At 39.1% G+C, this 20,527-nt stretch overlaps 3 protein-coding genes across 6 annotated transcripts in view; all 3 read right to left on the bottom strand.

Annotated features, from left to right (window-relative positions):
• Positions 1-1,781: 1,781 nt before the first annotated feature.
• On the bottom strand, positions 1,782-5,833 carry zgc:158398 (uncharacterized protein LOC568894 homolog). Its single transcript, XM_031308730.2, has 8 exons — positions 5,636-5,833; positions 4,690-4,877; positions 4,239-4,491; positions 4,050-4,149; positions 3,756-3,897; positions 3,519-3,659; positions 3,270-3,375; positions 1,782-2,595 (listed from the first exon to the last, which is right to left on the bottom strand). The coding sequence occupies exons 2-7, from the start codon at positions 4,861-4,863 to the stop codon at positions 3,355-3,357; spliced, it is 831 nt and encodes a 276-aa protein (XP_031164590.1). The 5' UTR covers positions 4,864-4,877; positions 5,636-5,833; the 3' UTR covers positions 1,782-2,595; positions 3,270-3,354.
• Positions 5,834-6,412: 579 nt separating this feature from the next.
• Positions 6,413-11,345, bottom strand: plbd2 (phospholipase B domain containing 2). Its single transcript, XM_031308726.2, has 12 exons — positions 11,084-11,345; positions 9,986-10,079; positions 9,721-9,879; positions 9,540-9,640; positions 9,197-9,411; positions 8,466-8,560; positions 8,160-8,320; positions 7,668-7,763; positions 7,491-7,562; positions 7,256-7,408; positions 7,002-7,164; positions 6,413-6,835 (listed from the first exon to the last, which is right to left on the bottom strand). Exons 1-12 carry the CDS (start codon positions 11,302-11,304, stop codon positions 6,665-6,667), a joined length of 1,701 nt encoding a protein of 566 aa, XP_031164586.1. The 5' UTR covers positions 11,305-11,345; the 3' UTR covers positions 6,413-6,664.
• A 70-nt stretch (positions 11,346-11,415) lies between these two features.
• Positions 11,416-20,527, bottom strand: part of rbm19 (RNA binding motif protein 19) — a 35,791-nt gene continuing 26,679 nt past the window's right edge. The window contains exons 1-24 of one of the 4 annotated variants that reach the window (XM_031308722.2): positions 19,203-19,365; positions 18,940-19,122; positions 18,737-18,850; positions 18,459-18,500; positions 18,019-18,223; positions 16,514-16,779; positions 16,359-16,418; positions 16,165-16,243; positions 15,956-16,027; positions 15,603-15,812; positions 15,379-15,509; positions 15,114-15,241; positions 14,866-14,962; positions 14,258-14,368; positions 13,945-14,145; positions 13,774-13,843; positions 13,519-13,655; positions 13,351-13,411; positions 12,999-13,078; positions 12,849-12,904; positions 12,406-12,522; positions 12,073-12,178; positions 11,854-11,974; positions 11,416-11,758 (exon numbers count right to left, since the gene is read on the bottom strand). In XM_031308722.2, coding sequence (XP_031164582.2) covers positions 11,676-11,758; positions 11,854-11,974; positions 12,073-12,178; positions 12,406-12,522; positions 12,849-12,904; positions 12,999-13,078; positions 13,351-13,411; positions 13,519-13,655; positions 13,774-13,843; positions 13,945-14,145; positions 14,258-14,368; positions 14,866-14,962; positions 15,114-15,241; positions 15,379-15,509; positions 15,603-15,812; positions 15,956-16,027; positions 16,165-16,243; positions 16,359-16,418; positions 16,514-16,779; positions 18,019-18,223; positions 18,459-18,500; positions 18,737-18,850; positions 18,940-19,122; positions 19,203-19,238 — 2,766 coding nt within the window. In that variant the 5' untranslated portion in view covers positions 19,239-19,365 and the 3' untranslated portion in view covers positions 11,416-11,675. Of the gene's footprint in view, positions 11,759-11,853; positions 11,975-12,072; positions 12,179-12,405; positions 12,523-12,848; positions 12,905-12,998; positions 13,079-13,350; positions 13,412-13,518; positions 13,656-13,773; positions 13,844-13,944; positions 14,146-14,257; positions 14,369-14,865; positions 14,963-15,113; positions 15,242-15,378; positions 15,510-15,602; positions 15,813-15,955; positions 16,028-16,164; positions 16,244-16,358; positions 16,419-16,513; positions 16,780-18,018; positions 18,224-18,458; positions 18,501-18,736; positions 18,851-18,939; positions 19,123-19,202; positions 19,366-20,527 lie in introns of those variants that run through there. The other 3 variants (XM_031308724.2, XM_031308725.2, XM_031308723.2) reach the window with 3 other exon arrangements.

The following is a 20,527-nucleotide window of genomic DNA, read 5'->3' as shown; positions in this document are numbered from 1 at the left end:
CTTGTGGGAATCAGAGGTGGGAAACTCGGGCTAGATTTTTCTTTTTTTTTGCTTTCAAAAAACTTTATTATTCCAGTACAGAAACATACAAACATTGAAAACATTAAATGCATACATACAAACATGGAAAAGGGGCGCATGAAATTTACATCAAAGAGGTTGAAAGGCATTGTAAATGTTCAGAGTCCGGATGGCTTTCTTATATGTCAGTCCTTTTAAAGTTTCAAAATATAATTTCATGTCATTTTTAAATTGGTGAATATTTAGTTATTTATATAGTTTTCTTTCAGACCATTTACATTTATGGATATCAAATTTTCCAAATAAAATTAAAAGATTCAAAATGAAAATATGGCATTTATCCAAATAATTTCCTTCATAGTAAAAAATAATGTCTCTACTTTGTAATTTTACATTGTACATCAGTCAGTCAGCCATACAATGAATTGTATTATGCAATTTCATGTATAAATTGAAAACACTAACTTACAGGAGACAATTTGTTTATTGTGAAAAATGTGTTTATTGTGTTCGTCAATTGATGATAATTGACAATATAGACAATGTTGGCACTGGGACCTCTCTATTGTTAATTTCTACACAATAAGGTAATTGTATACTATTGACAATGGTGAACCAGACATAATGTATACTAAACCATTGACACCAATGCCTTCAAATAAACAAAAATTCCAAATCCCAATAATCAATTATTTGGAAATGCTAAACTGTAAAGTATTATGGTATATTTGAATTGTTCTGGTCTAAAGAAAAAGTAAAGCCAAGAATTAATACATTTGATTGCCGTCTTCCATTGCTGGTCCTGAGCTCCAAGGAAAACCGATGTAAGATAAGATAAACAAAAACCTTTATGATCCGGTAATGTAGTCAAGTTTGTAAGGTTTTTAAGTTTGTTGTCATTTAGATGTGTACCTTCAAAAAGAATGTGTGTGTGCATTAAGTCAAACCTAAAGGGTTATATTAACAGCATTCATTGACTTGGCAGAACCAAAAATGAAACAGGTGTTGGATACTTGTAAAATAAAAATAAAAAAGTCACTTGATGAAAGTTCCTTAACTTCAGTCAGATTCGCAATAACAGTCAAATTCACAATGGAAACCTAGCATTAATATTTTTCCCTATTAATGTTTCATTCTTGCTAAAACTAGGAAAATAGTGTTTGAAAACAGGATGCCTTCTTGACCGCAGTCATCTGTTTCTGAGCTCCTGGACACTCATTTACTCACAGAGTCTGAAGGATGGCAGTTCATAACACTGATAATTTTGATGCACACACTTTATTGTGTTTAGTGTCCTGTTAACTCGTTATTAAACAACTATTACAAATGGCTTTTATCATAGCAGCAGATGTTACATCCCTTTTCTTTTTCTCATTTCAACAATATCTGTTGCTGAGAAATTAAATTAGGAGACATTTGGGTATTTCTTCAACATTCCCTTTTTAAAGTTTCTACTACTCTGCAAGGAATATAACCATAGGCTGTAAAACAATACTAAATACTGGACGTAGCTTCCGGGTCTAAATAAGCGTAGCCAATGCGGAAGTTCCTTAAAAACACTGCCAAAAGACACTGGCTTAGCTGTGTCATCCTCCCCTGCTCCATCCTCTTGGCCAAATATGGTCACGTCCAGTTTCAAAAGACCAAGATGGCAACAGCCAAAAGCCCAACTCCAGGCTAAAACTAAGGGTTACAATAATAAGAGGTTGCCTCTTACTATTATAACCTCTTTGCTAAAACGGTACTCCACAAACCAATGGGGGACGTAACTGCTGCTACATCCAGTATTTTGTTTTATATTATATTTTTTTTAGTCTATAGATATAACACAATGAAGGTGGATGCAAGAATACTTGTGGAACTGTAGATCTGGCATCTGGATTCAATGAGCTTTCAGTGTCAGATATGTACATTTGAGTTTAAAAACAGACAAACTTGCCTAGAATACCCAAAGAACTTTGGTCTAGTAACATTTAGAAAGAAAAAACATCTGTTGATAGGAATACATTATTACAAAAACTACTTTCCCAATTTAAAAAAATATTAGATTTAGGTTTTTGACTGGAAAAACACTCAATTAGATCTCACTCTGGTGAATTCAACACGTTATTGTCCATTTTCCATTGAGAGTCATTCTGGGAAATGTGGGAAATGAAGTAAACATGGCACACACTGCATATAAGAGACTGTACAGTGAACGTATTACCAGTGATCAGTGTAGGCATTACCAGCTAAAAAGTTGTTCCCATTACAAATACACTCTTCTCTATCACAACCCTGTTACTCACTTGGATATCATATAATACCTCAGTCCCCTATAACAGAGATGCTCCACTGGTTAAATATTGTACTTTGTAAGTTGGGAAACTTGTAAGAGACGGATTAAAAATGTTCAGAATTGATGCAGCAGAAGATTAAATATCTTCACTTCGCTGGATGCTACATACTATCTTGTCTCCCATCCCAAGTGAAGATAACTACCAGGGTTCATTTCTTTAACAAGCTCCCTCCAGAGCTACTGAAGACGTTAAACAACATGAAAAACGGTTTATTTTGTCAAATTGCTGGGATACCCTCATTTTCAGGTTCATAATTGTATTTTAAGGTTGTACCAGAATAGGTTTACATGGTTTAATTTTCAAAAAACACCATATTTTTGTTGTACTGCACCGCTCTCTCTCACTGCTGCAGATCCTCTTTTCAGCTGGTCTCTGTTATAGCTACAGAGTGAGACCTCTTTTCTTCTTCTTCTGTACTATCTTTGATTGCACTCGCACATGCTCAGTAGCTCAGATGTAGATCATGTCAGCTAGCTAGCTCCATAGACAGTAAAAGAAAGGCTGTTTCTACAACTTCGGTCAGTTACAAGGCAGGATTAGCTGGGAGACTTATAAATGAGGGCGCACATGTAAGTAGTTCTTTTGTAGATTATGGTGAACTTGTGTGTGTTGTAGCAGTGCTTTGAGAACGAGGTAGCATGCTAGCGTTAGCATTAGCGTTAGCATGCTAACGCTAACGCTACGAGCTAATGGTTGCGGTTACCCTGCTCGTTTCGGCTTGTAACGTCACAAGCCGTGCAGATTTTGAACAGCTCACCCAGAGACTGAAGGCAGGACACATTCATAAACCGTATCTCACTCTAAACAGCATGGATGGATTTTTTTCAAAGTTTGTATGTGTGTGGAAGCACCAGAGACACAACATAACACCCCAAATCCCAGAAAAAGTGATTTTTTCATAATATGGGCACTTTAAAAAGTATCATATCGCACATATCGCTCTTCTCTCTCCAACACCAACTGATTTGTTTAGGATGCAGCAGATGAAAAATGTTCAGTTGTCTATCAAGGGCTCCTGCAAATAAAGTAAAACAGTACAGTTATGTTAAGACAGTATCTGCACATTTCACAACATGTGTAGACACCAAGTCATCTAGATGCTACACTGTCAGAGATACAATAACAAAGTAGTATGGTAATATAAGATATGACTATTACATTTTGTAGATCCAGTCCATTCCAATGGTAGTGGCGTAGGGTCGGATGTGTCAGACTAGCAGCTACACAGAGTAACAAACAAACTCCTAGCAGACACACACTGACTTCCAACAGATGTCGCACCGCCACGCTCTGCTCCACCTAAAGAATAAAAGTAGAGAATGACTAACAGGTTGAAAAGACGGTAGCTGTATTACAACTGAGCAAGTCATGTTGTTCACGTGGGACAAGCTGTACCTGTGTTAACATGACTGTGAGTGTAGGGTCGTTCTTGGAGCGTAGACTGAAGCAGGTTTGTGATGCTTTAGGCAGCTGGTTGCTCGCTTCCACATGGATGGGTGAAATGTTGTTCTCAGATGCAGGGCACTCTGGCGGAAGTCTTCATAAAAAGTACACAGTATATGCATGAAAACAAACAAAAAAAATACTCATTAATGAGTTGACAGACATTCTGTTTATGTACCTAAGTACTTGGTAATTTAAATTAAGGAAGCTTAGAAAACCCACACTTTAGAGTGTGAATTAACTTACAGGCTCATGGGCAGGAGGTGTGTTTGGGCATTAATGGTGAGGCAGGTGTAGGTATCATTTCCAGACAAAACCTCTAGAGTCACATTAACAATCTCATTGCCTGGGGAGTAAATCAAATGATCATGGGTGAGAATTTAAGATTGCACACTACTTCATTTTACAACAAAACCAACGCACTGCAATACCAACCTCCAAGATGTAATTGACTGGCTCTCAAGGCAGTCTGTAAACCAAGGTATTTTAGAGAGCCACTGTTTGAGTTGGTAGTCACAACCAGAGGAACCTTGAGACGCAACATGGTGAGAGGAGTCTTTGTAGAGTCAACTGAAATGTTTCTATCCATCATAGGAGAGGGGACTGGCGAGACAAGCTCAGATGTACTTGCATTGGCTTTCACACACAGCTGGAACTTAGATAAGGAGGACAGCAGATAGTTCCAGTCCTTAAAGAAGAAAAAGGTTTATGATTTGCATATCAGTATTCAGGACACTGAAACACAGTAGCAGTAACAGACTGCACAACATTGTGTTTTATTTGCATACAAGAACTTGTCCTCTTAAAAGGATTGTGAACATATTTTATTGTAGAACATCAGACAACTTCCATTCTCCAAAATGAATTGAATTAAGTTAGTCCTTACCTTTACTGTGTCAGGGTTAGGCAGAGTGTGAGTGTAGCTGTAAGAGCTGAGGCAGATAAAGGAGATAGCCAAAGTCAACAGACACAGGAAGAATGTAACCCCTGGAGGATTTTGGGATACATAATCTCTAAGGTTGGTAACCGGCTGCCAGAAACCCATCATCCGGCTCCTCATACACCTGGGCCAAGCTGTAAACAGAAATCAGTTACTTGATTTCAACAGCTTTTTATCCACGTTCAGTAACTTTGGTAGTGCTACTACTGGGTCAGTTTCATGAACTTTGGTCCGTTGTTGGAACAGGGTCAAAACATTTGTTCAACCTAAAGAAAGATTCATTAAGACACTGATCATTTGTAATTCAGAAGGATTTAACAATCCCTACATGACTATCATTCAGATATTTCTTTAGGTGTATGTACCCCTTTTCAGCATAGTGAAATTCTTAACAAGATTAAACAAACTGATATTGCTTTTAGTTGACATATGCCTTAATGACTTTGTAGCTTGATATCCAGAAACAAGGCTTTAACGTTGAACCTCTAGAATTATTGACGCGGAAAACCACCTTTACATTGATGTTTTCAGTACATCCGATAGGGTCCAAATGTACTTTTTTTTGTCCACCAGCCAAATGATTAACGTTACCATTGTTTTTTTGCTGGTGAGTGAAGCAAATCTAACGTTGCATATTTTACCAGCATTTGGCTGGTAAATGGTGCTAATTTTGCACCCTGACGACGGATAACATAGCTACATTAGCCAGTCTTGACTACAGAGCAACAGCTGGCGTGTAACTTGTCAACCATATCAGCCAACCAGCTCCATTGAAAGCAAACATTGAAGTTTCTGAAAGGTTAGGTTGCTGTCATGTAACGTTAATGTTGCTAACTTACTTGCTAACGAATGATCATAGATATATCTATTATGACGAATGATAACTTCATACCTTGAATTTGAGCAGTCTTCTCTGATCACGTCGCCAGTTTTGGTAAATGACCGAGTTTCTTGACGGGACGTGAACCGGGGTTCGACATTTAAGATTTTTAAAGTTCCGTTAAAGCGCGACAACGATAGCACCACGACCGTTTTCTCCTAATACATCCATGATCACGACAGCGATCAGTGCATTCATAGATATACGGGGCCATGACGACGACCGTGACGCGGATCACGTGACTGAAAAGCTGGTACCAGACACTTTTTAAAATTATTTTATAAGTTACATCAATCATTCTTTTTAATATTTCGAATTAACCAAAAAATAATTACTTAAAATTACGTTTGCTGTGTTTTTGCAATATGCTTGGGCTGTGACTCAAATCTCATCACAGTTTAGAAAGTGGCACTTAGCTAAAGTGCTACAAGATTATTATTTTAGATTTCTTACATAATTTTAACAGAACCACATGGTACATTTAAGGGAAGCAGATTGGGAAAAAGAAGAAATTATATTTTGAAAAAGGCTACGATCTGCGCACTTTATTTAGAAAATATTTCAAATCATACAATGCATCATATCATTTGCATTTACAGTGACATAAATTCGCATCAATAATCGTACTTAGGGATTTCTCCAAAGAAAGGTGTAGTCCTGTGGAAACGGCTCCGATACCTCAAAAAGCCATCAGTATTGAAACAAGTGGAATTTACATTTTCACATATTAAGCAAACACAAAATCAGATATAATATAATGTAGAAGAAGCTTCCACTTTACAACAGCAAGGTTGTGAAGTTGTTGTTTATATTGCCTCACATTCAAAGCTGTCTTTAACTGCAAATAGTGCATTATTGTAAAACTGCTATACTTCCTGAATATTATTGCCACTCTCCTGAGAATCAATAACATGACTATTTTGTTCATAAAAGTCATGTCACAGTGAATCACGCACACAAATCATTTCCCTTTGTCAAAACTTCAAACAGCTGGCAGTATTGACATTGATCATGCCACTTGTATATACAGCATAATAACAATTAAGGAGTCCAGATGACTTTTATAGGCTTGAATTCCCAAGTATCAGGGTGGCCCATGTGTATCAGGTCTTTGTAAGGGGAGGTGCTCCACTGGAAGGGTGGCACCTGGTCCCATGTCGGTCCGTTTACTGCCAGCATACCATAGTCACGAAACATCTCATAGGAGGTCAACTGCACAGGAACACAGACAATGCATCAGATTTAGCAAACATCTCTTTAATGTGCTACAGTCAGTTTCATTTGAGGCAAACACAGAACATAATTGGGGAGCATGATGGATAAAAGTATGGGCAGAGAGGTGGGTGATAGCAAGAAATTAAATGAGAAAAATCGAAACCTTCATGTCTGTTCCTCCATGTGACCTCTGCCTTAAGGCACCAAACGGATATGTTCCATTAGCTGGGTTCAGGTCTGAACGGGCTGAGATAGCATTCTCTCCATTCGCAGGTGGATTACATCCTTCACACTTTGACAATGGGTCTTCCTTAAAGTTGTTATACCTGAGGAGAGACACTGCATCTCATAAATAAAATCAAGTTTTAGATATTAGCCTATACAATTTTTAAATTGAACGTTAATGTTTGTTTGTACCTCATAAGGCGGACCATTGAGTCCACATCTGTGACAGCTGTCTGGTTTCTCCTAAATATCTGAGCCCGAGGATTCTGGTCCAGAGAGAACCACGGGCCAAACTTCTCAACCAGCTCATTGCAGCCACTGGCATTAAATATGTCCGGGTAGTACCTACAATTTTACATATAACAGAATTAGAACACATGTAATTTATAGTATATGTTAACATAAACCTTTCAAACTGGATACTTACGGTATGTTGTAACTTGCCCAGTACCCTTTCTCCAGCAGTTCCTGAGTTTTATCAGTGTAAACAACTAGTCCCCTGCAGCATTCAAAAAAAATATTTTCAGTGATAAGTTTAGAAGCCATAAATATAAATACTGAAATAATCTTGTGTTTTGATTGAGGATCTGGTGCAAAGACTTACGGAATCTGCTCCAGTACAACAAAGAGCTCCTCTTTAATGTCAGTCTTCCCTGGAGTAAAGTGGTTATAGTCCACAATCATCCACTGGTTGTTATACCTACAAAGCACATACATATACACACAGTCCAAACACAGACCCAACTGAGCATACAACCTGTATCCTACTATTGTTCACTGCTTTTTATTCATTTATTTAATGTATATCCAAGTAATTGATAAAATAACTGATTCCACATTTCACACTAAACACGCCTGGTGACCCCATTACAGCTGTACGACCCAACGGACTTCTCATGCAACTCCTGATTATAAACGGCCTTTTTCTGCTTCCTTTACTCATATTAATCCACATAGCAGTATAAACTCGCACACATCATATCTGACAGGGCAAAGAGCAGCAGACAACACAGCCTGGATTTCATTAGGGCAAAGAGGTGATAATGTTGGTTAAAAAGTAACGAGAGCCAGTTTTTTTCTATTGTGTAAAACTCACGTTCCACTGTTGTACTTGCTGAATATCTCAGCCCACTCCTTGCCTGTAGCAGCTAGTCGATTAGCCACAATGTTCCTCAACCACTCCATGACGGTTCCTTTGGGCTGAACAAACTTCCAGAGAGCAGGGTTACTGTTGCCAATGGTAGTTTCCAAGGTAACCTTGAGACACAAGATAGAAACTCTATTTAGCATTTCTCAATTTGTCGCCAAAAGTATAAAATATTAACAACGTATTTAAATACTGCAGTTTATTCTTAACACTCAACTCTATTATGCCAAGTGCAGGTAGAGTAAGAGTTCTCACCAAGCCACTACTTAGGATATAAAAGTCATCTCCAGAGAAGATCGATCCAGGATAAGAGGAGAACGCCTGAGTTCCTCCAGGAAGAAGATCCTCTCCTGAAGAAAAGAAATCAAACACATAACAGTTTGACTAATATGTATTCACGTCAAAGACAACAACATTAACAGACCAATACTGGTGCTTCAAACTTGAAAACAAATTGTGTTTTTGAAAAGGAGGCTTTAAATAGAGCCCGTAGCCATTTAGCTTAGCTTAGCATAAAGACTGGAAACAAGGGAAAACAGCTAGCCTGGTTATGTCCAAAAGTGACAACTAGCACCTCTGAAGCTCACTAATTAACACATCGTATCTCATTGGTTTAATCCTTACAAAAAACGTAAATTGAGATTTCATGTGCCGGACTATTTCCTGGAATCTTGTTGTCACTGTGAGTTTGCCAGGTAACCAGCCGAGTTCCCTAAGAATCTTCACCTTAGAGGTCAAGCTTTGTTGGACAGAGCCAGGCTAGCTGTTTCCCCGTTTTCTTGTCTTTATGCTAAGCTAAGCTAATTAGCTGCTAACTGTAGCTTCATATTTACTGTACAGAAATGGGAGTGCTATTAATCTTTTCATCTAAAAAAGCAAATATGCACATTTCCCAACATGTTGAATTATTCCTTTAATGTAAATAATGAGGGACTCTAGAGCAGGAGCAATGATGAACAGAAGACACAATTGCATCAGTAAACTACCTAAAGGAGAAACTCTAAAGGCAAACATATATTTCTTCATGATGCGCAGCATGGACTGGTAGGTGTTCCAGGTATCATGTGAAACCAGCAACTCCTTATTGTTTGGCAGCAGCTTGATGAGAGCAGAACAGGAGCCAGATCCAAGCGGTCGAGTTTGGTCGGATTTGTCAAGAGCCGATTCCAAGTCCTCCAGATCCCCGCCCATTTGGAAAAGTCTGGTTGAACAAAGTAACAGTGGAAAGTAGGAGACAACAGCAAGAAACAAAGTTTATGATCTCAAAAACTGTGAAGAAACCGGTCTAATAAATACAACAATAAATACAAAATGGATAAAACTACTAACAGGAAGCCAAGTGGGTTTAAGGAGAACGAGCCGATTGGAAATGACAGCTCGTCATTGAAGCTGTCCTCCAGACCTTTCAGCTGCAGCAGTGCCAGATGCACCTGAAAAGCAGAAACAGATTGTGAACTCTTATTTTTTCATCCATGCAAGGGATTATTTTCATCCAACAAACGCTCATTACCTGGTACCAGTAGGGCGAACTAGGCTGCTTCTCTATTTGCTCCTGAATCCACTGCAGATTGGTTGTGATGAACGCCTTAAGGCGCTCGCAGTAACCAGATTCAGAAGAGAAGGGCCCACAGTAATTCATTAGGGTGTTCATCCAGTGCTTATAGATGAGCTAAAACAAACATAGATCAAGTCTTTAGATTCAGTCAAATGTACAGTAAGTAAATAAAACATTCTGACTGCAGAAAACACAAACAGGACTGTAGAATGAAGCTGACCTGAGATGTGACAGCAGCCTCCACTGCACCGGCAGCATAAGACTGGATACTATCATTGTACTGACTGCTGGTAGTGATCTCCAAGAAAGACCAGCTGAAAAGAGAGCACATGTGAATAAACGAAAAAAAGATGAAACATATTATGCGTGTCCAGGCTAAAAAGAATGCAGGTCTGGGTGCTCAAACTCAAACTATATAATGAATAATTGCCTGCACTGTAGGTGAGACGATAGAGGGCATACTTAGGCCGTATCAACAACTATTCAGGCCATTGAAGGTCTTTGGATCTCAGCTTGGAAATCACTGCTGTTTATGAATTGTTCACCTTCCTCTTTGTTAAACCAGACATGTAGTATCAGTACCAGTATTTCTTGTTGTTGTTTTAAGAGTATACATTTTCAGCTGATCAGATTTGCTTTGTCTTTTTTTATTTAACCAATTAGTGCATTCTTATTGGGTTTTACTACTATTCTTAATTTGCACAGAAGCTTACTATGGCTACCTTGACCTCTCTGTCATGTGTGTCAATTCTGACATCTATTTTTATGCTACGTGTAAACGCACAAATTAAAGAGCCAATTAGAATTTGTAGCTGAAACGATTAGTTGATTATTATTTTATATATATATATATATATATATATATATATATATATATATATATATATATATAAAGCTTTATTGCAGACACAGGTCCATATAACACATAATACAGTATACAATATACAATACATTACATTGTGTAATGAGTCAAACAAAAGAAAATAAATCGGCAACGATTTTGATAGTGAGCTCATTTATCGAGATGTTTGACTACTGTTATCATTGTAAGTTCGTTATGTTTGGGTTGATCGGATAAAACAAGCAACTGAAGAGTTTACGTTGGGCAAAACATTCCGTTATATTATAGAACAGACAATGTATTGATTAAAGATAAAGAAAATAATCGTTGCAGCCCTGACCATACCCATTTAATGTAGCTAGGCTATAGTTTCGTCTGTCACATTATCCATTAGCTGTAGGCTATATAACAATATATACAGCTGCATTCTACAACAAAAGCCCCAAGCGAAAGAGGCCATCTAGCTAAAAGACTCACCCCGATGTTTTAATGTCATCAGTGAAGTTCGCCCAAGCCACAAAATCTTCACGATATCCCTCAATGACAGTCAGCTGTCTGGTTTGCTTGTCAATAACAGCGGTTCGTATTTCAGCTCGAACAGACGCACAGATAAAACACAAACTGGATAAAACTGCTAAAACATTTAAAACCTTTGTAAAACTTCCAACAGCAAACGTCTTGTTTTGCCTGGACGCCATATTTACATGACCAAGTCACATGATAACGCAAGTGACTAGTCACATGACAATCTCAGAGATGATATTTTCAAAATAAAAGACTCATGTCAGACACACTACAAACACACATTATGAGGCATGAAATAAAACTTTATATAAAAACTGACAGTCAAATCATATTGCTTTGAGGCATAATTCTGTACAAAACATGTGTAATGTAAGAAATCCAGACGTTTTTAAAGTTCCACAAAACTTCGACCAGCTGTTAATTTCATCAAGTGAACTGCTCCGTCTGCACATGCCAATCAGGTCCTTATTTTGTTCCCAAAAACACATGAGCACTGGTCAGAGTTGTGTAGAGGCTTCGACAGAGAAAACAGCGTTCAGTGAACTCAGTCTTCCCCTCCCCCTCCAGTTTCCATCGTCTCCAGAATTCCCTCCATAACTTCTGCCTTTCGTTTCTTTTTGGTGGCCACTGTCACAGAGGATAAATAACATGGAAGAAAGAAATTAATAAACAGCATAGATGCTTTCACTTCTGCATGTTGTTCCAAAAGTTTGTGGATTTACCATGAAAATGTTCGGCTGTTTTTCGTCTCAATGTCTCTACCGTTTCCTCAGCATCAGCCCATTCCAGCACAAGGCGTCTTCCGTACAGATGGGTGCTGTGGCACAATGCAGTAAATGCTTTCTATAGAGAAAACAGGGGCATAGTAATTATGATAGTGAAGCACTAGAGGACAATAGATTTTCTAAATACATGTTTGAAAGCTTAAATAGCACACAAACCTTAGCGTCCTGTTTGGTGAGGAAGTCAATAAAGCCAAAACCCCTATGATTCCCTGAACCAGCTGCTTTCTTTGGGAGACGGACTGTCTTCAGCTCTCCAAATGTACTGAAAGCACAGAAGGAATAAATCGTAGTATTATTAAATGATCTTACTCCAAACTTTCTCCATACAAGGTATGAATACAAAACTGTGTGTGTGTGTGTGTGTGTGTGTGTGTGTGTGTGTGTGTGTGTGTGTGTGTGTGTGTGTGTGTGTGTGTGTGTGTGTGTGTGTGTGTGTGTGTGTGTGTGTGTGTGTGTGTGTGTGTGTGTGTGTGTGTGTGTGTAGGCTACCAGAAGAGTTCCCTAATTTCCCTGACAGTGGCCTGGAAGGGGACGTTCCGCACAAGGATCTTGGATCCTGTCTGTTTCTTCTCGTCTTGCCTCTTCTTGCGTGAAACCTCAGTAGTCCTGCACACAGTGGAAAAGGACTGAGTAAGTAGTGACAACAGAAGTGAGGTTCACATGCCAAACTGCAAGCTAAATTCTGCCCCACAATCCCAGTCAACATTTGAAAGAATACACATTTTCAAATAAGTGATATTCCCATTCAAAGTTCACACTGTCCTGGTTTATTACTTAACATTTTACTTTTAATACACTTGTCATTTTAAAATATCTTAATATAGATGTGGAATTCTAGACACTTCTTTGTAAACCTAATTTAAAAGGACCACCATTTTTTTTTAATTCTTCACCACAAAGTTCAATAAAAACCCTTCCGGTGCACTTCTTACCTTGTGGCTCTCTCAGAAATCTTCAGCTCTAGCTGGTGTTCATCCACAGTACAGTGCTGGTGGAGGGTTGATACAAAGAAAACACTTTAGCCAAGAACCAGGTTGTAGAGAAAGGCTGTGAGAGTTTTAACAAGAAAATGGGGATGGTACCTGTAGTTGCCTCAGGGCTTTCTGCGCTGCCTCTGCTGTCTGATACTGAACAAAACCGTAGCCCATGGACAACATCATACCTGGAAATCAAACCGACATTGTCAGGTGGTTGTTAACTATATATATGTATCATATATGTATAGAGAGAGAGAGAGAGAGAGAGAGAGAGAGAGAGAGAGTTTACAAACTGCTCTTGCAAAACTCGAGAAAGCAGATATTCTAGCCCATGAGTTCAAATACGTTATATGTAACCTTGGTAAATCTATGAATCAATGTTTCAAAACCAGGGTATACACTGTTATGTCATGTTAAATTTATGTATGTGAAAGATCCTACTTTTAATGTTTAGTACCTGTTTTATCTTTCTTCTTGGAGATGCTGCAGGACGTGATCTTGCCACATTTGGAGAATGTCTGCAACAAATCAAGAAAAACAATATAAAAAAAATCTAATGCTATGATTAAACCCGTATTCAGTATTACGAAACATAACTAAGGGTTAAATTTATGATTTGACCCACCTCCTGTAGTTTCTCCTCTGTTGTGCTGAAATTTAGATTTTTAATGAAAAGTGTTGAACCAGGAGCAGATTCCTCCTCCTCCTCCTCCTCTTTTTCATCTTTCTTCTCCTCTTTCATTGCCTCATCTTTTTCTAAAACTTGGTGGACAGATCAAAGATATTTCAGTTATTCAAATTATTACTTACAAATTAGTACTACAATTGTTTTGTATTATTATAGTACTGTATGTTTATGAGTGTGTTAAAGGGATCTAACCTGGTTCTGGTTTGGCTGCCACAAACACCCCCACAGGTGCCCACTCCAAATACAGTGGGATGTGGCGGAACTACGGTTTTCAGAGATACAGTCAGTACAGTAAACGCTTTTAACGTGCCTGAAACATATGCTGTATGTGCAGGTTTTGCTGGTATGAAGCTATACACATACCTTGCTGTAGGCCAGCCGAGTGAATGCTCGTTTCGCCTCCGTTGGCTCTAGGAACTCGATGATGGCGGTGAGGCCTGAGGGCGGCAGCAGCACTCGGCCCAAAGAGCCATGAGGTGAGAAAAGCTCCTCTAACTCTGACGCCGTCACCTCAGCTGGAAGGTTTTTCACCAGGATCACAGTTGTACTCCTCGCTGCTGCAGCCTGTACACCAGGGGAGAGGACACACGCAGGAAACAATCTTAACCAAGAATCGAAGGTAAAATGTTTATAGACAATTTAGCAACAATTAAATTGGAGTTTGTGTTAAGCATACCTGACTAAAGGAATCCAGACTGACACCATTGTCTAGTAGAAACTGCCGAGTCTCCTGAACAATCTGCGTTTCTCCCAGAGCCATCCTCACTGCAAGACTTCCCTTTGACTCCTGCAGAGGAAGGCAAGGACCAGAGAAGTACAAATAAACTTTAAATGTGCACATGATGATCACATGTTGATGTAGCTGCAACAGATCAAAAAGTAAACATTCACACAGACAACTGCCCTCTCATTCTTTTGAATGGGAAAGCTGTGTGAAAACATGAAAAATTTAGACATCATTCAGCAAGGTCCTACTTTGGCCAATCCAATATATGCAAGCATGCATTCCTGGTAGATTCTTTTTTTTACGTGAAACACATTTTTCCCTAAATCCCTAGGCAGTGTGTGGGCATCTGAAAATGCCTTCAAACTCAAGGATCTGTTACTCAAACTGGACTAAGTGGACTTCGACCATACTTCATCCTCTCACTGGTACCCTTATGCATTTCCCATGCATTGTTTTAATTCAGGAATGTATTCGGTCTGAGCACCCACTAAAGCCGCAGTTGAGGATCATGTTATTGGGAGCATTCATGTAGAAGAAGAGGATGCAACGTTACTCACATGGTCCAGGACTTTGCTTTTTGTGGTGTTGTATTTTTCAGCAATGGCATCTGCCACTGCACTTGTGCCCAGAAACAGGGTGTTCCAGTTGTGGGAGCTAGAAGGAAACATTGAATTCATAAGAGGGATGAGTGACGGCTTATGTAATTGATCAGACACTGGTCGATTACTAAAAATAAATTAAAATAAAAACGAGTAAATTCAGAGAAACCACAAACACAGAAGCATAGGGTTAAAGTGATATTTACCTAGAACTTGAAGCTTTATTTTTGGCATCTTTTTGCCGCTTGTAAGACGAAGAGCCAGGACCACCAGCATCTGCAGAGTCGTTTTTTTCTTTCTTCAATGTGGAAGGAAGCAGGTGAAGCATCCTGCCCTAAAAGCACAAGAGGATGAATGTTTCTTATCAGCCTCAGCATCATGTGAAAATGAAGTTGTACTACTAAATCCAGAAGCCATTACAGGTCACGTGGTGTAAAGAGGTATCTCAAAGACCAGTTGCAGATCAAATACCTGAAATATATGTCCGTCCAGCTGAGCCAGAGCTGTCACAGCATTCTCTGGTATCATGTATGTTACGAAAGCGAATCCTTTCGGCTTCTTGGTTAGATTGTCAATAGGGAAGAGCATCTCAGATAAAGGACCTGTAAAGATTGTAAAATGATTATCACTCGGATAAGAGTGGACAAACGTGTGAACTTGGATGTGTATGAAAGTTGTTGTTTTGTTAAATTCACCGTGTTTAGCAAAGAGCTCTTTGATCTCTTCCTCGGAGCAGGTGTAAGGAAGGTTCCTGATGAAGAGTCGACCTGAGTCTGCAACATCTTCCTCCTCCTCATCCTCCTTCAGCTTCCTGGTGAAGTTTCTGTCAATTTCTTTGTCCTTTCTGTCTCTCTTGCCCTTACCTCCAGAGGCATCCACACGGAAGACCTCAATGTAACGCCCACCTGAAAACACAGAGAGGAGGTAGCTATGTCACAGGCAGCCAGGAACAGTCTTCAAATACACAGGGGGGAGGGGGGTTGGTGATAATTTAACATATAATCTAAAATTATGCACAAACATTAGAATAGGACATAATATTTCTCACCTATGTAGTCTTTATTCTTCTTCAAGGCCTTTTCCACCTCTTCATCAGAGTGCAAATCCACATATACATAACCTGAAACACACAAACAGTCAACATAGACACATACAGGCATACTATCATACCCACCAGATATGTGGCATACAGGATTGTATACCTAAAAAATATTGTCAGCGTACATTATGCTAAGAAGGCGGCTTTCAATAACACACCTGTTCTATCTCCACTCTCATTCTTCCCAATCCTGATTGCTGCAGGCTTCAGCGGTGTCATGAACTCTCGGATTTGTTGCTATTGACGTAACACATAAAAAAAATATGTTTGTGTCATAGATGCAGACACTGAAATATATAATGTGGAATATCTTCACTGCATCCCTGAAACCAGGAAGCGCTTATTCACTCACCTCTTTCACACTGAAAGGGGCTCCTCTCAGCTTCACTGTGAACTCTGTCGTCGGTTCCATCTGCAACCAACATTTGTGGGTGTGTAAACCAGAAAACAAATACTGTGCTGTACTGAACAGTAATGTTTAACGTGTATATTTGTTTAAATAGTCACCTCTTGTTTGGTAGTTTTCTTCGCTTTGCTCTGCTTCTTATCCTCAGAGGCAACTGAGGTTTTGGTCTTTGACATGTTTTCTCTGTCACCACTCTCATATGCGCTGTCTGTGTGCTGCACAGGACCACAATCCTCGTCTTCATCATCATCCCCTTCACCATCATCCTTCTCTCCACTCTCCTCCATGGTGTCGTCTGTCTGTGCCACCTTAGAGCGCAGGTACTCCATATCTGATAAGCCAGACTTCAGTGCTTCTTTAGTGGCACCTGGAATCAACAACAAAATGTAGACCAGTCAATCATGCACAGCCTTTTTTCTTTCTTTGCTTTTTCATACATAGTGTATATTTCTATGCTTGTGATGTGAAGCATTTGTAACATAGTAATAAATGTATTTATTGCTTGTCATTTGGAACACTGTAACCAGTTCCCCACACGTTCCTTAATCTGTCACTACCTCATTCATATACACTATGTTTGTATTTATTTCACTATGTATATTAAAGTGCCCATATTATGAAAAAAACACTTTTTCTAGGATTTGGGGTGTTCTTTTGTGTCTCTGGTGCTTCCACACACATACAAACTTTGAAAAAAATCCACCCATGCTGTTTAGAGTGAGATACAGTTTCTGAATGTGTCCTGCCTTCAGTCTCTGGGTGAGCTGGTCAAAATCTGCACGGCTTGTGACGTCACAAGCCAAAACGAGCAGGCTAACTGCAACCATTAGCTCGTAGCGTTAGCATGCTAACGCTAGCATGCTACCTCATTCTCAATAGCAAAGCACTGCTACAACACCACACAAGTTCACCATAATCTACAAAAGAACTACTTCCATGTGCGCCCTCATTTAGAAGTCTCCCAGCTAGTCCTGCCTTGTAACTGACCGAAGTTGTAGAAACAGCCTTTCTTTTACTGTCTATGGAGCTAGCTAGCTGACATGATCTACATCTGAGCTACTGGGCATGTGCAAGTGCAATCAAAGATAGTACAGAAGAAGAAGAAGAAAAGAGGTCTCACTCTGTAGCTAAAACAGAGACCAGGTGAAAAGAGGATCTGCAGCAGTGAGAGAGAGCGGTGCAGTACAACAAAAAATATGGTGTTTTTTGAAAATTAAACCATGTAAACCTATTCTGGTACAACATTAAAATACAATTATGAACCTGAAAATTAGCATAATATGGCTGCTTTAAGGACGTTTAATTTTATATTATACCCATCAATTGTGTTCCAGGTTTAGTGCTAGAAAGTTGCCCTAAAATGCAGGAACGGTCTAAATACTGGTAGTAAACAGGGGAAAGTCATAATATTGGGAAGTATATGGAAACAGATTCAGCAAACACATGATGGATAACTGACAGATAGTGTACCTGGTTTATGGTAAATGTATACATTAAGTTATTTTTTTCTACAACACAGTGTAAATCCAGACGTCAGAGGATGCAGACCCTAAGCTGGGACACAGCTTTCATCTACCTACATTGAAAAGGGACCACCATTACCAACCTTCATCTTCATCTTCCTCATCCTCTGACTGGTCTGAATCAAAGTTGAGGTAGTCATCTGAAGCAAGGTTCTTCTTGCCCTGAGCCTTTGCCTGTCCACTGTCAGGATCAGTTGTTTGCTGCACAGTGTCATTCGCCCAGGTCGGTGCTTGGCTTCGATTCTGATGTACTGACAGAAACTCCTTGAATCCCTGGTCCTCTTCCAGCTAAGACGCACACGCCAAGTGGACGTGCAATGATTAAAATGTCACATGAAGAAAAAATGAAAATAAAATAACACTTTCTGTTATACAACACTTATGCAAATGTTGGTTGGTACTAAAGAAGTATTGACGTTTGATAAGCAGCCTGAAGTTGGCTCCATCTTATCCACATTCAGATCTTATATAATTAATATTTAACAGCAGACAAACATAGTTGCTGACTGACACATTTACTCACATTTCCAAGTGTGCTGTCGGTTTCCTTTTTCTGTTTCTTTTTCTGGAGACAGAAACAAAAAACATTTTATAGTATTGACAGTGCTGCAGAACTTAACTACATAATTTTCGACTAAGGAAATTGCACTGTGGTTATCCAGATAGTAAGTAGTACATATGAATGATTTATGTAGGATAAAGTTGGTCCTTGCAGATGTAAATGTGAAATTGTTATTGTTTCTTTCTGGTGATAATGACTTTCATGTAACTTCTCCCAAGTCATTTTGTGTCTGCAGGTACCTTTTTGCTGTCTGAGTCAGCAGGAGTGGAAGGTTTGTCCGGGCCTGAGCTCTGGGTATGTTTGCTCCAGGCTTTTGCCTTAGTGGGGTCTCCAAAGGCCTTACACATCTCCACCTGGAATACATGACAACCATGGGGCTCACATCCGGAAAAGCAACAATAATGTCAACAACACGCTTGTTTAAGCGTGACTGAAGCCATACCGTCACTCTGGATGTGTCCACGAAGCTCTTGTTGAAATGTTTCAGAGCTTTGTTTGCATCTTCCTCCACTTTAAAACCCACAAAGCCGAACTTGCGGAACTTGCCGTCCTTGGTAAACTTCAGAGAGCAGTCTGTAACGGTGCCAAAGGCAGCAAACATCGACCTGAACCTCTCCTCCTTCATCTGCACACAAGATCCAGTCAGGTTATCTATAGGACTGAAACGAAACAAAATGTCTGCTGAAATCCGGGCGGGTTACTTACCCCATTAGGTAGGTTTTTAACAATGAGTCTCGACATAGTTGTAGTAGTTGTAAGTACGCTAATACAGCATAAGCTTGTTTTTTAAATATATGTCAACAAACAAGCATGGAATCTCCTCTAGGACGCCATGTTGAGTGGGAGGAGCCTTTTTCTTCTTCTACTACTTCGCTGTCTTACAATGTATAGGCACATTACGCCATCTGCTGGACTGCAGTGTGCAGGACACATTTTTCCTGAGTCCTTTTTACAGGATAACAGCAGTTCATTACAAAAGCACACAGAGTAGCTTTATATTGAGTGGAGAGACTTGATAGTGGTATCAATCTTCTCATCTAACGCTAAACATCCGCATCAAAGTAGCCTAAGTTCCGTCTGCTAAACCGGTTTCTTTTTAGTTGGTAATTAAATTACTGTATATTGTCCTTGCTCAATGGTGAATGTAAAAGTGCATTAAAATTACATACATTATAGCTCTACATTTGAGGTAGGCTTGTGCTTTACTTGAGTATTTTCATTCCGTGATAACCATTGTGCTAATAGTAAAAGGATATTTTTGTAATTTTTTTTTTTTTTTTTTTTTTTTTAACCTTTATACAGGTAATCATTCAGACACATGCTCATTCAGACACATGCTCATTCTCAAAAGAGAACGGTTTGGGATAATACACAACATCAGTTACAGACAGACAAACAGATTACAAAATTATTACCAAGATTTACCAAATAGTACATACATACATGCGTCAGTAAAATAGTAATATAATATATACTGTATATCATTCACAGGGGCCAGGGACTTTTGATACTATACATTTCGCTAGTGATACAGAAGTACTTTGACTTAATTGATGATTCAAAGCACAATTTTTATTTGTAATAGATCCTTTTTATGTTGCTGTAGGCTGTTGCTAGTTTTTCTTTAGTAAATGATCTCACCATTGTGGTTTAATCTGGCCGTCCATGGTTGATGCTCCTGACTGAGACAACAACTTGCAGCATACAAGTCTGTAACATATTGGTAGAAACCTGGCTGTGTAACTTTTGCTGTCATTTATGTTAGGACATAAATGAGAAGACTATAATGGGCCACTAAGGCTAAATGTAGCCTGTTTAAGTTTAATGCACCAGTCCACTCAGTTAATTTTGCTCATCACAAAGCATACATTTCCTTAAAATAGGGATGTTCTTGTGACTGAAAGAAATAAATCTATTCGGATCCCACTTTCCTCTTGGCTACCATGCTTCACTTTAATCCTATTATAAGAGTTGGGAATTTGACCCAAATACTTAGACAGGTACTCAGTAGGATTACTGTAATTGAGAAA

The sequence above is a fragment of the Sander lucioperca genome, chromosome 2 (genome assembly GCF_008315115.2).
Source record: "Sander lucioperca isolate FBNREF2018 chromosome 2, SLUC_FBN_1.2, whole genome shotgun sequence".
NCBI lineage: Eukaryota > Metazoa > Chordata > Actinopteri > Perciformes > Percidae > Sander > Sander lucioperca.
This window is presented reverse-complemented; position numbering and strand designations above follow the sequence as displayed.

Bases quoted from the DNA above. Each gene is read 5' to 3' on its own strand.
- zgc:158398 (XM_031308730.2), bottom strand. From the start codon at position 4,863: ATGAGGAGCCGGATGATGGGTTTCTGGCAGCCGGTTACCAACCTTAGA. The intron at 3,898-4,049 runs GTAAGTTAATTC...CTTTTTATGAAG, and splicing joins CACCTCCTGCCCATGAGCCT to ACTTCCGCCAGAGTGCCCTG. The intron at 3,660-3,755 runs GTACAGCTTGTC...TTTATTCTTTAG, and splicing joins TCACAGTCATGTTAACACAG to GTGGAGCAGAGCGTGGCGGT.
- plbd2 (XM_031308726.2), bottom strand. From the start codon at position 11,304: ATGGCGTCCAGGCAAAACAAGACGTTTGCTGTTGGAAGTTTTACAAAG. The intron at 10,080-11,083 runs GTGAGTCTTTTA...CTCTCTTTTCAG, and splicing joins GATGACATTAAAACATCGGG to CTGGTCTTTCTTGGAGATCA. The intron at 9,880-9,985 runs GTCAGCTTCATT...TGTTTGTTTTAG, and splicing joins AGGCTGCTGTCACATCTCAG to CTCATCTATAAGCACTGGAT.